The 18,179-nt window shown below is 44.9% G+C and overlaps 1 protein-coding gene across 2 annotated transcripts in view; it reads left to right on the top strand.

Moving 5' to 3' along the window:
• Positions 1–11,355: 11,355 nt before the first annotated feature.
• MSL3 (MSL complex subunit 3) overlaps positions 11,356–18,179 on the top strand; it is a 35,863-nt gene continuing 29,039 nt past the window's right edge. The window contains exons 1-3 of one of the 2 annotated variants that reach the window (XM_075914874.2): positions 11,356–11,512; positions 14,607–14,689; positions 17,974–18,069. In XM_075914874.2, coding sequence (XP_075770989.2) covers positions 11,414–11,512; positions 14,607–14,689; positions 17,974–18,069 — 278 coding nt within the window. In that variant the 5' untranslated portion in view covers positions 11,356–11,413. Of the gene's footprint in view, positions 11,513–11,653; positions 12,087–14,606; positions 14,690–17,973; positions 18,070–18,179 lie in introns of those variants that run through there. The other variant, XM_006122843.3, reaches the window with a different exon arrangement.

Below are 18,179 nucleotides of genomic sequence, written 5' to 3'. Positions count from 1 at the left end.
CCACCCCATATTTCTTGATACTAAAGTCTATGCTTTAAGAATTAGTAATTCTTTAACTTCTTCATTTATTTATGGGACAACTTTTAAAAGAGAAAGATCCTCTCTTAGGCCCGCCTTCCCTCCCAACATCCAATCTCTCACTGTGTAGTTTTCAAGCTCATTTTTTTCAGGAAGAATGGCTCTTGCTCAAGAGAGGGGTTTGCACAAAAAGGAGCTGTTAAATACGCAAAAGTGGCTGCTAATTCATTATGCAAATGAAGCGTGGCAATATTCCATGCCACGCTTCATTTGCATAAGCTTTTCCGCAAGAAGGCTACAGAGTAGACGTAGCCTGTGTGTGGACTACCAGGGAGGATTTCATATTTTGTTGGTAAGCAGCCATGGCAACCTGATGGAAAAAGGCTGTCTTCAAAGCAGAGACTAGTTTGAACAGTGAGAGAAAACCAGAAAAACAGTCAGCTCTACACTAGAGAGAGAATTTTAGGTACAGTTTTCTCCCATATCCACACCAAGTGCTATATCACTTCAGTTGCACTGCTCTGTGTGCACTTATGTTACAGTGCCGGCACATATATTTTGTGAAAGATAAGGCGGCTGGGAATCAGAAAGCAATGTGTCCAATTTCCATATTTGTCTGGGAAACTTCCATAATTCTGCAGAAACCAACACCTTTTTCAATTATTTTTGCTCAAGATGGAAGCTAGGATGAATGCCTTAGCATTCTTTGTTCACCAAGAAAGGCTGTAGCTTTTGAAAAATAGTCACACTATATCATGGCAATATATAATATTCAGTAAGGTAGAGGGCTTCACTACAGCAGTACCTGCAAAGAGCCAGAGGCCAAGACCAGCAAAGAGTTATTACTGCAGCAATCATGCCAACCTCAGTCTCTGGCATAGTTGGATATGTAGTCAAACACTGGAATAAATTGCCCAGGGAGGTTGTGGAATCCCCATGTCTGGAGATATTTAAGAGTGGGTTAGATAAATGTCTATCAGGGATGGTCTAGACAGTGTTTGGTCCTGCCATGGGGGCAGGAGACTGGACTCAATGATCTCTCGTGGTCCCTTCCAGTCCTAGTATTCTATGATTCTATCGGCATTTTTAAAATAATGTTCACTAGATGGCGTGCTGCTTTTGGTTCAGGATCACAACCATTATTGGATCTAACCAAGTGAGTTATAAGATCAAGATCACATATTCCTGCTCATCCAGAAATATAATTTATGCTATCATGTGCCGAAAGTGTCCATCTGCTATGTACATTAGACAAATGTCTCAGACACTTTGCCAAAGAATCAATGCCCACAAAACAGATATTAGACAGGATCACAAAGAAAAAATAGTTTCTTGCCATTTCAACCAGAAAGGACATTGTCTCAACGACTTGATTACCTGCATCCTGCTTCAAAGGCCTTTTAAGACTAAACTTGAAAGAGAATCCTCTGAACTGTCATTCATGCTTAAATTCGACACTTTACACCTAAGCTTAAACAAAGACATCAATTATCTTGCCCATTACAAAGATAGCTTCCCCAATTATCACCTCTAATATCATTAGCTCACAGACATTTACCTTCCCCCCCATCCTCTTCTGTTCTGAAATTTGATTTGTCCTTTTCATATGTGTTCATTTTTTAAATTGTATCCTTTGGTATACATATGGTTGTGACAATTTTCTTCCACTATTAGATCTGAGGAAGTGGGTCTGGCCCATGAAAGCTCATCACCTAATAAACCATCTTGTTAGTCTTTAAAGTGCTACATAGTCCTGTTTTTTGTTTCAGCTACACCAGACTAACACGGCTACATTTCTATCACTGTTAGGACCTACGTTGAGACCCAGGATGAACATTAGTACCTGCATAACTACTGACTGAGAAAGGAGACATTTCCATGACCCTGGGGTGTATTGCAACATCAAAGTACAAAGTTTGAGTGTTCGGCTTGCTTTGTGGAGCTTGAGTGGAGAATAACCAATTCTAAGGGAAACTATCACCTTGAATAATTACTAGTTTGGGACTAGGGAGCCCAACTACTTATTTTAAAAAAATCATTCTTGCATGAATATTTGTAAATAAAAACATTTTATTTGTGATATTAGATTAGGCTTGCCAGATGCTAGGTGAGGAGGATGGGGCAGGCACTGTGGGCTCCGGGGATGGGGCTAATGCTGGGGGAATCTGGAGTCACAAGGCTGGGACTAGGGGCTGGGCTAGTGCTGGGGGGGCTCTTGGGATTGGGGCTGGCACTGAGAGGGCTCTGAGGCTAAGAGGCTGGCACAAGGGTTTTGGGAACAGTGAGGCTCTGGAAACAGGTGGCTGGCACTGGGGGTCTGGTGGTGGCTCTAAGGGATGGGGGGCTGGCACTAGAGGGGTTGGGTGTAGGAGACTCTGAGGCCAGTGGCTGGCACTGGGGGATAGTGGGGAAATGGGAGAGTGGGGGTCTAGGAGTTAGGGCTGACACTGGGGGACTCTGGAGGCCAGGGCTTTTGGTGGACTGGTAACATTTTAAATAGCATATTCATTATTTGCATAATGAATATTCAAATATGCAAATAAATCGTTACCAGTCTGCCAAAAGTTTGTGAAGGGAGGTATCAAAAAGGTTGGCAACCACTGAAATAGTGTCATATTAGGCAGTTAGAAGGAGATCTTGTCCTAATGGCACCCATTATCACGAGATAAAGAAATAGATCTCAAGATGGGTAAAGACAATTGAGCTAAACAGCATTTTATCTGGCAAGAAACTGTTGAGGTTGTGGTGTCCTCATTCTATGATCATGGTCCTCATTTTCCTATTGTTTTTCTGTATGATCTCTGTCTGGTTTTTAATTGTTTGTCTGATGTTTAATTAATTTTGCAAGGTGTACATCAACTAAGGTGGTAGGGTACGATTGGTTAGGTAATTCTGGGTATGTCTACACTACCCCGCTAGTTCGAACTAGGAGGGTAATGTAGGCATACCGCACTTGCAAATGAAGCCCGGGATTTGAATTTCCTGGGCTTCATTTGCATAAGCGGGGAGCCGCCACTTTTAAAACCCCGCTGGTTCGAACCCCGTGCAGCGCGGCTACATGGGGCTCGAACTAGGTAGTTCGGACTAGGATTCCTATTCCGAACTACCGGTACACCTCGTGGAATCCTAGTCCGAACTACCTAGTTCGAGCCCCATGTAGCCGCGCTGCACGGGGTTCGAACCAGCGGGGTTTTAAAAATGGCGGCTCCCCGCTTATGCAAATGAAGCCCAGGAAATTCAAATCCCGGGCTTCATTTGCAAGTGCGGTATGCCTACATTGCCCTCCTAGTTCGAGCTAGGAGGGTAGTGTAGACATACCCTCTGTTAGGCTACGTCTACACTGGCCCCTTCTTCGGAATAGGCATGCTAATTTCAAACTTTGGAATAGGGAAATGCGTGGTGCGATCCTCCGGAATAAAGCCCTATTCCGGAGGATCTCTTATTCCTACTTGAAGTAGGGACTAGGGAGGAATAAGAGATCCACTTGAAGTAGGAATAAGAGATTCTCCGGAATAGGGCTTTATTCCGTCAGTCTGGATGCTCTTTTCCGGCTTTTCCCCATGTTTATTTAAATCCCGCGGGCTTTATTCCGGAGGATCGCACCACGCATTTCCCTATTCCAAAGTTTGAAATTAGCATGCCTATTCCGAAGAAGGGGCCAGTGTAGACGCAGCCTTACAGTATGTTATTGATCAGTAAAATTATTCTAAAATAATTAGTTCCAGTATAGCTAATTAGGACTCAAGTTTCACTATATAAAATGGGGTCCAAGTAGGAGACCAGCAAGAAAGAAAGAAAGAAAGAAAGAAAGAAAGAAAAAGAAGAAGGAGGAGGAAAGACCTAGAAGAAGACTCACCTCCAAGTCACAGCCTAAGACTAGAGCTGCCAGAACTCCTCTCAGTCCAGAGAGACTGACCTTGCCTGGTGAACGGGAAGTCTGCCTGCCTTGATCAGGACTGGTGAGCATGACATTGTATGCTTAACATGTATATTCTGCTTGCTTGGTAATTGTCAATAAATTATAAAATAAGAATATTACTGTTTAAGGCCCTTTTAGTAGCAAAAGATCCTGCACATCTGCAGGAAGTTACACCCTGAGCCCTAAGAATTGGGTAAAGGTGTGTGTCCCCACAGTGTGAGGAAGGGATAAGGCAATTTGTGCAGGTAACAGGGAGGCACTCAGGATAATAAATAACAGTGCTGAACTATTCTATTTCTGTAGAATAATTGTTTTTGCTGCACATGCACACACACACACACACGCGCGCGCACACACACTCTTTCTTTCCAAGTCTGGCATATTCAGAATCAAGCATCTGTATGCCAGACATACACAGTGGTATTTCAGCTGAATCTGCAGTACACACCACAAGCTAATTGTTTGACTTAGGGTGAATTACGAGAAGAGGTTACTGAGACAGAATGGGGGAAAAATGAGGGTAAAGAAAGTTCACAGCTCAGTTAAGAAATCATTGCGTGAACATTCTTTGCACAGCTCTTATCTCCCTCCTTCTCATGTTTCTGTGTTTTTTCCCAGATATAACATAAAAGTTGTGCCAAGTGGTAATGAGAACACTTGGTTGTAATCCCAGGCAATCATTTTTCAAGAACATTTCTTGTTTTAATTTCACTCATCATCTCATGCTTTTATATTTAAAGGTAGATTACATTGGAATATTTTTATGGCTCGGGTATTTAAATTCTTGTACATTTTGAGCAGTCTATTTAGATATAAGATTTACAAATAGAAATATGATTTAAATTGGAAGTTGTCCCTTTAAACTTCCTGGCAAGATTTTATGTGATTTATGCTAATCAATTGACTTGACTGAGTCCACAGGTCAACCTTAATAGGCATAGTCCAACTTTCTCTTTCTAGTTCACAGCTATTAATACAAATAAAATAAAAGCACAGGTAAAAAGACTGAGCTCTACAGGAATACTATTCAGCACTTTTCTTTCCACTACGCTGGTCAAAACTCTATTTTCTCTGTTTTGTTTTGTTGCCAATTTTTATTCTGTCCCATGGTCCAAGGAGGATCCCTGCTGTTTTTTGTTTAACTGGTCCATTAAATGGAACCATACCAAAGCCTTTCTGAAAATCTAGATCAACTATGTTGTATTTATTTCTCATTACTGCATTTGTCTTTAAATTCCTCCAAAAATTCATATGCATTTAAAACAAAGAGGTTAGTTAGACTGGATCTTCCGATTTAATTTGCATATTTTTCTTAATCTTTAGGCCCTGATTAAGCAAAGTATTTAAGCAGAGTTTAGTGTTAAGCAGACACTAATCTTTCAGGTTGTGCTTAAGTGCTTTGCTGAATAGGGATGGACTTAAGCACACATTGAGCTTTTAAAAATGTTATCTTAAAATGTTCTTAAATGCTTTGCTGAATTCTTGAGGCCTTATTATCTTCCAGCAAAGCAACTCTTGGAAGTCTGTTTACTTTTGGTTCTGGACATCCAACGCTCTGTTCATCTGAAGAAGTGGGTTGTGCCCACGAAAACTCATGATACCATCTACATGTTTTGTTAGTCTTTAAAGTGCTACCAGACTATTTGTTGTTTTTTAAGTTTATCCTATACAGACTAACTCGGCTACCCCTCTGATCCATTTACTGTACAATGTTCTTCTTGTAGCCACACAAATTTCCTTATTGCTTCCATACTTTAGTTGTAATTGCAAACAACTCCTTTGTAAGCAAAAACAAATGCATTGCATGGTGTTTCCTTTTTTTAAACAGGAGTAACAGTAGTATTTTTCATCTGTTTAAGACCTCACACTAGAGCAGCAGTCTCCAACCTTTTTATGCGCAAGATCACTTTTCCAATTTAAGTCAAGACCGGATCTATCTCAAACCCTAATACCTTTGTCCTACCTCCTTCCTTACCCCTATTCCAAGGCCTAACCCTGCTCATTCTGTGGAGATGGGGGTACAGAGGTGGGGAGAAGAGAACACCCTGACATCAGTGGCCCCTCTCTTCTGCCTCCCTGACCATCAAACAGAAGCCCTCTCGGGGCCAGTTCCAAGGCAGTGCCCAGGAAAAGACAACAGTGGGGGGAAAGGCAGCTGAAGTACTCTAGCTCCAAGTCAAACCAGTCAGGATCATCAGTCAGAGGCTCCAAGATCTACCAGTAGATCCCAATCTACACTGCACTAGAGCAGGGCTACTCAACTTTGGAAGCCCTGGGGGCCACAGTGATACCTTGCAGCACATGCCAAAGGCTGCAACTTAAGTGTGGTTGCATATACATGCAAATATCTATGCAAATATATACAAATAGCTTCTTTCATACTGACAGGCCTGAATACAAAGATTAAGGCAAGACTACACAACACACAGGCCCCATTTAAGTTAGTTCTGCTGGTATTAATAAAATGCAATATTTGCCCAATTTCCACTCATATGACAGCACTTTCAATCAGCAATAACAGTCCAGGAATTTAACTACTAAAATACATATCAACAGAAGACCATTATATTGACTACTTTTTTGTTTTGGCTCCCACTCGTGGGCCACATGTTGAGCCCCACGTAAACCCAAACTGCGCCTCAGGCCGCCAACAAACAGGCTGCAACCATCCCATTGGCCGCATGTTGAGTGGCCATGCACTAGAGGGTAGGCATGTAAAATCCCATTTAATCAGTTAATTGGTTAAACGTGATGTTAAACCAGATAATTGCTTAAATGAGGACAGGCGGGGGAACCACACCAGCCCAGCAGCTACAGGCAAGGGATGCTCCAGAGAGGCTGAAGTGCCTCTATCCACGATGCGCTGCTCTGGCCAAGCTAGAGCAGCCTCCAGAGGGCAGACCCACTGATTAACCATTCACATCCCTACTATAGAGGATGAAGAGATTTAACTAAATCAGTTTGCATACCCTTTTATTTAAACTGGTACACAAATTGAGTGTATATAAGACTTTAAAACTGGAATGTCAAACTCATTTGCAGAGAGTCAATGTTTAAATGTGATTCAGGTGATAGATGTAATTTCAGGACTTCATGGGTCCCTCACTCAGCAGTAAATTTCCCACTCATATCACTAAGTTTGTTCTGAAGTTAGAAAGATAATACAGTCTAAACTTTTTATATGTCTTCAATAACATTTCATTCAGCATCACTAAAACTCACTTTTAGGCCACTGCTGTTTCTGACTTTTGTTTCTTTCCTTATTTGTTAATAGTGCTATCTGTAGGGTAGTATGGGAGAATGAAGACAGACAGCGGAGGGGGGGGGGCAAAAGGAGCAGCTTGAGGAGAAAACTTCAGTTTGAAACTTTCTCTGCTCCCACCAATTGCCAAGTTCCCCTTTCAGCCACTTTTTATGGTATAAAACATGTTGTAAATTGCACTGCTGTTGGCATTTTTCTGCAATAGCAATTCCATTGAAATGGAAGGATAAAGAGGATGGGTTTCCACTCTGCAAATGTGTAAGTTTGCTGCTCTCTGTGTGAATACAGAGTATCTTCTACATGAGGTCTGCTATTCTCCACACCAATTCCTTGTCGTCTCTGGAGAGCTTGGCTTCTGCAGGAACCAGGCTGCCAGCTCTACCTCTGATTCATGTTTCCTCCAGAATCTATTTCACACTGTAGCATTCAGGGTGAATTAATGTTAAGATGCTACAGACTTTCTGTTGGCAGTAACTTGCCCCAACTTCTCTCACAGATTTGAACTGAGTTGAGGAGAAAGTGGTGGAGACTTGCCAACCCTCAACACTTCACCACACTCTGGTCTGTCCCTTTCAAAATCATAAAAATAGAATCTGATGTGCTGCAGTGGGGGGCTTTCTGTAGATATGAGGGTCAGGGAGAAGGATATTTGCCATGGAAGTGTCACTTCCATTCCAAGCTTGGATCTATGGACACAAGATCCCTTCTGCACTTATGTGATGGGGACCATATGGTGACAGCCTTTCTGATTTCAAAACCAAGTTTTTATTGACCAATTAAAAGAACTTTTTTCCCATTCACAACTAAGTGCATGCCAAGTTGCAGTGTTTAAAACCAAATTAGTTTAGGGTTAGCCAAACCAGAAAGGGAGGGATCTGAAAAAACAAACAAACTAAACAAAAACATGTTTTAATGTTTACACAATTCAGAAGAGGCCTAAAAGACTTTTGTGAAACTTTCTACAAGAAAAAGTCATGTAATCTTTTTTGGCTAAATGAAACATGCTGTCAAATCCCTTATGACAACATTTTAAGCCATTGAAAATGGGGATTTAGTATGACAATGTCATCTCAACCGTAACTCTAAAAAAAATATAAAGCATATTTCAATGGTACTGTAATCATGATTTTTGTTAGTATCCTTCGAGGCCAAAAGAACAATGGAAGTACTGATTGGGTGACCCCCCTCCCTCCCCTCAACAGCATAAAAATAAATATACAATAAAATGTTAATTTAAAAGTATCTTTGGATGGTCTTTTCTACTTTACTACTCTGGATTAAGCACCTGGTTATATGGGGTGGAGCCCAGGGTCTCAATAGAAATAAAAGAAAAAGAAAGTCTCAGGTTTAATTTCTAAGTTAAAGCTGCCCCATGATGATTTGATCATGTCTCTCTGTAGATATCTAGGTGACTTTACCAGAGAATACTTGATGCCTAAGGATTTCCGGTGCCTACAGAGTTAGGCATCCACTGACCTGTGCTTTTATAAATGTCAGTGGCACCAGGATGTTGGCAGAGCTGTCCCATCCATAGGATGGCTTGGGGCAGCCACCCCAGACCTCAAGCTTTGGGGGGCCTGGTGGTAGCCACCTTTCCTGTCCTATTGATGGGTCCCAGGGCATCCTAGGGGATTACTGGGGGGGGGGGGGGAGGCAGCAAGGGCTGGGGCCCCCTGCATTCACCGCCACAGCAGGAGCCGGAATGACCAGGCAGTCTGCTCCACTCCACCCTACTGTCTTCTCCCAGCCTTCTGTGCTTGGCTTTAACAAGAAGCTGCTGGGAGGGTGGTGGGACAGAGCACAGCAGGCTACTGGATTGTTCCCTGCTCCCACTGCAGTGATGAGTGCAGGGGAGGAGGGCAGCTCCTGCTGCAGTCCCTTCCCCCCCAGTAATCATCTGGCTCATTCTGAGGGGGAGGGAGCTTCTGTAAGGGGATGGGGCAGGGACTGGCTGGGGGCCAGAGCTTGGAGAAGGGGTGGGGTGGGGGCAGAGCAGGACTGTAGCAGAGATGGGGTAGATGCAGGGCCTGTGATGTGGAAAAGTTGTCCCAGGCCCCGTGCCCCTCTAGAAACAGCCCTGGATGTTGAACTTGGGTGCCCAAAGGAGCAATTAGATGCCTATGTCCCCCTTATGAATCCAGCTCTCAGACACTACAGTAATAGTGTCTATCTCTAATGTAGAACATTTGTATATAGCTCTTTACAAAGGGAGGTAAGTAATATTAGCCCTGATTTACAGAGAACAGAGGCACAAGGGTGAAGTGTCTTGTCTGAGGTATAGCAATTGTGAGGGTGCCCAGGACTGTAAGACATTTTGTTACCCCCCTGTCACCAGCGTGAATAAGACTCAAGATCAGCACCTCATTTAAAACTGCAATCCTGAGCTATAATTATAGTGAAAACAGGAATAAGTTTACTATCCAAGATTCAATAATTATTGAGTAAGGATAATAGAAACAAAGTGTTCAGAGGAGTAGCCGTGTTAGTCTGTAATTAAAAAAACTTTAAAAACAATGGTCCTGTGGCACCTTAGGAACTAACACAAACATACAAATAGTATCATGGAGAAGTGGATTGTGCTCATGAAAGCTCATAATACTATTTATATATTTTTTGTTAGTCTCTAAAGGTACCTCTACACTTGCCCCCTTCTTCGAAGTACAATGAGAAGTACAGTTAATTTGAAGTTCGGGGTTTTCCCTTGGAGTACCGTGTCTACACACGGCGAGTTAATTCGGGCTAGTCAATTTCCAACATGGCGACCAGACGCGACTATGCTAATCAAGCACGGGATATTTAAATCCTGCGCTTGATTTGCAACTTCGGTCGCCTTCATTTGCCTCCCTACTTCAAAGAAGGGGGCAAGTGTAGATGTACCCTCAGGTGCTACAGGAACTTTGTTGTTTTTTAAGGTTTTTTTTTAAAACAAAGAGCTTACATACAAAATCATAACATGCTTTCTAGAGACTAAACTTAGCTGAACACGCAAACCTCCAGTCAAAAGCAGTTTCTCACCCCAGATGTCTTCCTGTTGCGTTTTCAACCAAGCCTAAGTAACCTCCCATTTTCATGAATGCAAATTGTACTGCCTATTTATTTCTTAGGCTCACAATGAGGGGAAGATGGGGGGGGGGGTATTCCTTGCCCTCTACTTATAACCCCTAACATTCAGTATCTATACTAAAACAGTGCAACTTCTTTGACATGCTTTCCTGTGTACTGCTGCCCCATTGAGTTCATGTTCCTTTGATAATTTTGAATATAAATATGCAACCATTGTGTTAGCTTATATAACTTAACATCCAGCAAAGAGATGAGTGAATAAACATCTCGGCTATATCTACACTGCAAGCTTTTTGCGCAAAAACTTGTGGAGCATCTACACTGCACACACGTTCTTGCGCAAGTAAATTTACAGTAAAGCATCAGAACAGAGGGCTTCTTGCGCAAGAATTATTCTTCTTCCCAGGGGAGGAATAAGCCCTCTTGCGCAAGTGCTCTTGCACAGGAAGGCAGTGTGGATGGGCAACAGGGGTTTCTTGTGCAAGAAACCCCTCCAGCTAAAATGGCCATCAGAGCTTTCTCTTGTGCAAAAGCACATGGCAGTGTGGACCTGCCTCTGCGCAAGACCTTGTGCAAGAAGCCTGCAGTGTAGACATAACCCCGTCTGACTGAAATCCTTTTTCTTCACCTCTGCTGTCATATGGAATCTAAGAACACACTTTCAGTAAACACGCATAATTCCTTACCTACCATGCTACAGGTTTGACCTCTTTGGTCTGGCACACTTGGGACCTGACTAGTCCCGGATTAGGGTTTGCTGGATCAGGGAAGGTCATTTCTGCCCCCCCCCCCCAATCACTGGTCCCGCAGCCATGGCCTCACTGCCAGCCACTAAGTGTAGCTGCCTATGCCTAAGGCGCGCTGTCCGCAGGGGATTGTGAGGGGACCCCAGGGGAAGAGGAGGAAGGACTCATCAGCTGCAGGGGACGCTCAATGGCACTTTTTGTGCAAACCCCCCCGTCCCCGTCCCCCGCTAAGTGATTTGCCTCGCGCATGTCAATCATGCGGCTGCACCGCACGGGGGCCGCGAGGCTCAGGCACCCCCGCCCCCTCCGCATCGGGGTCCCCGGGGCGGGAGGCGGGGCTAGCTGCGGCCCCTCCCCTCCCGGCGTGGGGGGCGGGGCTTCTCTCCTCTTCGCCATGACGAACAAATGACCGCGCGGGGAATGAGATTGAAGTTCCAGCGAGGCGAGCGCGTTCTCTGCTTCGAGCCCGACCCCACCAAGGCCCAAGTGCTCTATGATGCCAAGGTCAGGCCCGGCCGCGCGCGCCGCTCCTCCCCCCGCCCCTCCCCACCGCCCGCGGGGCCCAGCCCGGCCGCGCGGGTGACGGAGAGAAAGAGGCCCCGCCCCATCCGCCCGCCGGCCGCGGTCTGGCCTAAGGGGCTCCTGCCCCGCCCACCTCAGCAACCGCCACCCCAACCCCCGCCAACCGCCTTCGGGCGGAGCTCAGCGGCTCCGACCCTCACGCGGGCCCGGGCGCCCCGTTCCCCTGGGGCCCGGCCGGCAGCGACGCCTCGCGCCCGCTCCGGGTGATGGTCCTCCCGGCTTTGTCGCCTCGCCCGGTGCGGCAGCCGCCGGGGTAGTAACCGCTGTGAGCGGGGCCGGCCCCCGGCAGGGCAAGGCTCGGCCCGGCAGCGAGCGGGCCTGGGCCGGACACGCCTCCGCCCTCGGTTCCCCCTTGTATCCCTGAGCTCTGCATAGCAGCCGCCTCCAGCCCAGAGCTCAGTGCTGCCGCCCTGCCTGCTCCCGGCCAGTGGTGCTGGGGAGCCCTCCCGGGGCACCTGAGCTTGGGGCTGCCAGTGACAGAGTGAAGGAGAAGCAGGTGGGGCGAAGGGGCTGGCTAAGGGCGCGTCCACACAGCACCCTAAACTCGAAATAAGAGACGCACTGTGCGCATCTCAACTGGAATCTCATTCGAAATAGCTTATTTTGTAATTTGGCGCATCTACCCAGTGTTAGATTTTGAAATAACCTGCTATTTCGAGCCATCCCTTATCCCGCATGCAGCTAGGTTTACCAGGATGGCAAAATAGCACGCCTGTTATTTCAAAAAAATTTTTAATATAACCGGCGGCTTGTAGATGCAGGGTAGCTATTTTGGGATACCTCAGGTATTCAGCAATAACTGCAATGTCGATGTACCCTAAGTGCTTAATTTCTTGTGCAGTAAAGGGGTTAATTTCTCAGCATTATAAGCAGGTGAAAGTAAGCTGGAGCATCCCCAGCTCAATCAAGAGCTGGCTGAACTGTGGCAAAAGCCAGCAGGAAGATGTTTAAAAAATGAGCTGGCAGGGGCCCGGGTTGCAATAGGACAGTACCTGTAAGACATTTAAGTTCATTTTACCCCCTGTTCATAACTTTTTTTTAAAGAAAGGTGTGGAGTTTTTAGAAAAAAGTGTGGAAGAAAGATGAGTTACTTTAACTTGGTCAACCAGAATTTCCAGTCCACAGAAAATCGAGGGTTTTTTTAATCCCAAATATGGATGAAGAGACTAACAATTTATTTTTCATGAAATGGAATGTTCTAAATCTGAAACATTTTGGACATGTCTCAAAAATTCTCTTTTGTGAATTAACACTTTTCATTTTGGCTTTGTTCAGTGTTAAACTGCATCTGACTTTGTTGGTACATTGCTTAATGAGAGTTGTTGTTCTGGAACTTCGTACCCATTCTCTTCTGTAGTCTTGGATTCCTAGTTGGACCACAAATCTTATGCTGCACTGAGTTGATTCAATTGGTGATGAGGTAGTCTGGCCCGTAAAAGAGAGTGGGAGCGTGACACACTTGAAATATTAGTCCCATCAAGCTTAGTTCCACAAACCAAAATATTTTTTAAATGAAACTAAAAACAGTTGAGGGGACTGAGCTCCCGGACCCGGCGTGAGCCATAACTGACCCAAGCTGCCTGCCCACCCGGCTCCTAATATGCTTTAAATGCAGAGCCGCAGCGGAAGTAGGTCTAGGACCCAGTGCGAGCTAGGACTTAGCCGGGCTGCTGGCCAGCCTGCTAAAAAAATTACTGAGAAGGGTGGGGAGAAATCGTGTGGTCTATAACAGTGTTTCTGAAAGTGTTCCGCAAGATCACTTCGAGAAACACACAAATTGGCTGCCCTGGTTTGTTTATTTACCAGCGCCACAGCCACAGCGCCTCGCTGCTCCCATTGGCTCTGTTTTGCTCTTTCGGGGAAGCGTTGTGGGCTGATAAATAAACCAACCAGGGTGGCCAGTTAATGTGTTTCTCAAAGTGGAGCACTTTCAGAAACACTGGTCTACAGAATTAACCTATAAGCTTTTGCTTATCAGTTAATTGACTACACCATCCGTGGCCAACCCATGGCTCGTGAGCCGCATGTGGCTCTTCCCCCCCCCCCCCCGGGTCTGGCTCGCGAAGTTGACCCTGAAATGGTTCCTGGCTCCCTGTGTTCACCAGGGCAGGGGAGCCATCTGGCGCGGCCATTAAAAATGGCATATTCCAGATGGCGTCAGCCATCGGGAGCCTGATGTGATGAAAAAGCCTCTAAATGTGTTTCTTAAAGGGGCAGTCCTCTTTTTTTGTTTGTTTGACAACTGTTCCCCCTCCAGCTCTTTGCTCTATATTCACAACTATTTTGGCTCTTTGCCTGTAATGGGTTGGCTGCCCCTGGACTGCACTATTAGGGTGTGTCTAGACTACATGCCTCCGTCGATGGAGGCATGTAGATTAGACAGATAGGCAAAGGGAAATGAAGCCGCGATTTTAATAATTGCGGCTTCATTTACATTTAAATGGCTGCCGCGCTGAGCCGACAAACAGCTGATCAGCTGTTTGTCGGCTCAGTGCGCTAGTCTGGATGCTCCACACCGACCTGAAAGCCTTTTATCGACCTCCCCGTTATGCCTCGTAGGACGAGGTTTACCGGGGATGTCGATAAAAAGCTTTCATTTCGACAGGGGAGTGTCCACACTAGCGTGCTGAGCTGACAAACAGATGATCAGCTGTTTGTCGGCTCAGCGCGGCAGCCATTTAAATTGAAATGAAGCCGCGATTATTAAAATCGTGGCTTCATTTCCCTTTGCCAAATAAACACATCTACATGGCTCCGTCGACGGAGCCATGTAGTTTAGACGTACCCTTACATCCTTAATGCAAACTTTGTCATCTTTGCTGTTCTTAATACTCCTTGGGCTCTGGACTGAGCGCATTTCCTACCATATGGATGCTCAGAGGCAATACGCTAGTTTTCCATTTACTCTTAAGTGTACATTCTTTTTTGCACCCCCAAACCCATTCCCTAAATACTAATTTCTATAGAAAGTTCACTGTAGTCTTTCTTATGACAGACTCATTGTTTTTGGTTTCAGATTGTTGATATTATTGTTGGAAAAGATGAGAAGGGCAGAAAAATTCCAGAATATCTGATTCATTTTAATGGTTGGAACAGAAGGTGAGAATATATGTTGCATCTTTATGTTTAAACAAGCTTTTGTATTTACACTATCTTTTCAGTTGTGTTTTGTAGACTACTAGATGGCACAGGGTAAGAAATAAGTAGGAGTTAGGGCTGTCTACACTACAAAATTAGATCAATTTTATTTAAATTGTTTTAAAATCATATTTTAATCATCTTGATTTAACGAATGCAATTTTGGATGTCCCATTAGGTGGCTGCGGTTGACCAAGCATATCCTCGCTGCCAAGGGTTGCATTGACTCAAGAAGTGATGCACTGGGGGTTCGCTATCCCACAGTCCTTCAATCAGATCAGAATTCTGGGCTAGGGTCCCAATGCCTCATGGGATGACAGCATTGTGGTGGGTGGTTATGGGAGCATGTTGTCTGCCTCCCATGTCTGTGGCTCAGAACCAGCCTTGTCCTGTGACACATTTGTCTAAGAGCCTTTATTTTCATGTCATTGCTGTGTGTCCCTGTTGTAGCCCTTATCCACCAAGCCCAGTGCAATTTTGGTATAGTTTCTTTTGCTGGTTTGGAGTATCTCTGCACAGACTCCTCCACCCCACCTCCTCACAGCAATAAGATCCACCGTCTCTTGAATGCTCCATGCTGGAAGTGTTTGAGACCCTGGGCATGCATGACTGCTTCTGTAGGAAATGAATATTTTAAATTCCTCCAGGATTTTCCTGCTCACCAGGCTGAAGAGTAGTGGAGATCAGAGTGCTCACTTGAGTGTTCGCAAGGGAGTGCTCTGGATCACCACCCAGCAGCTAGTAACTCCGAATTACAGTACACTATGTTTACACTGCCCTTAGTTCGACGTGGGCGTGTCACCTGAGGTTTTTCTCCACTTATTCAGGTGGAATATAGGGGTTTAAAAGCCTTTTAGGTAGACTGGAGTGACTTGGCAGTGCAAACACTCATTGGAAATTTGTGTAGACTAGCCCTCAGGTTTGGGGACTATGGGTAGGTTTACATTGCCACAGTAAGTCAATCTAAGGTACACAACTCCAGCTATGTGAATAATGTAGCTAGAGTCAACTTACCTTATGTAGCATTACTGTAAGTTTCTGCACCATGTGGGGGTCTATGCAAGACACTTTCCCACTGACTTAACTTACTCTTCTCATGGGGTAAATGGATTTATTGGAGAGCAATTTGCACTTGATTTGGTGGGTCTTCACAAGACCTGCTAAATTGACTGTCAGTGCATTGATCTCAGCGCCTCAATCTGAACTGTAGTGTAGATGTAGCCTTACTTAGCCCAAGTGTAGAGGAATATAGGAAATAGAAGTTGTTAGTGTTATGGGGAAGTAAGAGGCTGGGCAAAAGCCAGAGTTACGTTACCATTATATTTTGGATGCATGTGTTTTGAGCAAAGTTTTTAATGAGTGCTTTTAAAAATTGTGAACGTTTTATTAAAATGCTTTTTATATTGAAAGTACGTGAAGGACATTGATGCAGATATTTATTTAAATGATGTGTAACAGAAAAGAGAAAATATGAAGGTGGTAGGAATATGGTTATTGTATAGGGCAGTTTAAAGTTAATTAGTTGTAGCCTTGCTAAATTGCAGGAGGCCGCCTATTAACATCAAAAGGCTACTGTTAGGTTCCAGGACTTTAAGTCTGTACTTCAACCTGTTGATACACTACAGGCAGTCCCCGGGATACGTACAAGATAGGGACTGTAGGTTTGTTCTTAAGTTGAATCTGTATGTAAGTCGGAACTGATCAGTTTCAACAGCGGCTGAATCTGAACGCCAGTTCTGACTTACATACAGATTCAACTTAAGAACCCCAGGCATCCCCAAGTCAGCTGCTGCTGAAACTGATCAGCAGCTGATTCCAGGAAGCCCGGGGCAGGGGCTTCCTGTAGTCAGCCACTGGTCAGTTTCAGCAGCGGCTGACTTGGGGACACCTGGGGCAGAGCAGCTGGGGTGCTGATGGGTTGGTCCAGTGGCGCCCAGAGCGGCGCTACGGGACCAACCGGCAGCGCCCCAGCTGCTGTACCACAGGCGTCCAGAGCAAAGCAGCGGAGCACGGGGGTAGCGGGACAGCCCAGACGCGCCGTGGCTATCATGCTGCCCTCGGGCTTCGTGGCTTTGCTCTGCTTTGCTCCCCGTCCCCCTGGTCTGCAGACCAGGGGGACGGGGAGCAAAGCGGTGGAACACGCAGGCAGCGGACAGCCCAGACACGTCTGGGCTGTCCGCTGGCCACGTGCTCCGCAGCTTTGCTCTGCTCCCCGTCCCCCTGGTCTGCAGACCAGGGGGACGGGGAGCAGAGCAGAGCAAAGCGGCGGAACACGCGGCCAGTGGACAGCCCAGACACTTCTGGGCTGTCAGCTGGCCGCGTGCTCCGCGGCTTTGCTCTGTTCTGCTCTCCGTCCCCCTGGTCTGCAGACTGTCCGCTGACTGACGCGTCTGGGCTGTCCGCTGCGCGCGTGTTCCGCCGCTTTGCTTCCTCTCCCTGGTCTGCTGGAGACCAGGGAGAGGGAGGGCCCTGTTCGTAACTGCGGATCCGACGTAAGTCGGATCCGCGTAACTCGGGGACTGCCTGTATTTTCATCTTTGAGTGTAATTATAAAACATTCAAGTTATATCTGGTAATTGCTTGCCTGTTTGCTTAACTAATCATTTTTCTTTCATATTAGGTTGCGTTTTATCATTCAAAATGTGGCTTAGTGGTCCTCTTAAATTTCTGTAACTGATCTAGAAGCTTTAATAATTTAACAATCTTCTCTTTAACAATTTTATATGAAGTGGGAACACTTCAATAGAAAGATTACAGTGCCTTCATAGGAAGAAATAATTCTATAATGGAGGATTTCAGTAATTTTTATTTTGTGAATACTTTTTACATATATTTTCTGAGAGACTAATTCATTCATGTTGACATATGTTTGTGGCTCCTGTGTTTGGAAAGTTAAACTCTGTGTTGGTAAACTAAATTGCTTGATGGTAAAGGCTGGAAACATTCTAATGTTGAAAGGATATTCCTTACCATTCTCTCAGTGCTTCAAATACTTCATAACTTCTAAAGTTAAGGAGAAATGGCTTTATTTTTCTTAAAAAACAAAAAAAAACCCCAAAAAACCCAAACCCAAGGATGATGTCAAAAGATGCAAATCTGTCATAGCACCATTTAATTCCAGATTGTTCTTCTGAAGAGCATTACAATATTACTTTGTAGATAAATGTAAATCTGTTGTTTAGTATTTATTAGTAAAGTCAGTTTCTGATTTTTAACACTTTTTTTTTTTTTGGCCCCATATTTAGCTGGGATAGATGGGCAGCTGAAGATCATGTACTTCGTGATACAGACGAAAACCGCAGATTACAACGTAAATTGGCAAGAAAAGCTGTGGCTCGCATGTAAGGATTTTGTTTATCTCTACTTCTGGTGGCTTTCATTCAGATTAACTATGTATCAGTTCTTAAAGAGAAGACTTAGTGTTAAAAAAATTCATATGTACTGGAACCAC

The sequence above is a fragment of the Pelodiscus sinensis genome, chromosome 1 (assembly GCF_052426305.1).
Source record: "Pelodiscus sinensis isolate ZL-2025 chromosome 1, ASM5242630v1, whole genome shotgun sequence".
NCBI classification, from domain to species: domain Eukaryota; kingdom Metazoa; phylum Chordata; order Testudines; family Trionychidae; genus Pelodiscus; species Pelodiscus sinensis.
This window is presented reverse-complemented; position numbering and strand designations above follow the sequence as displayed.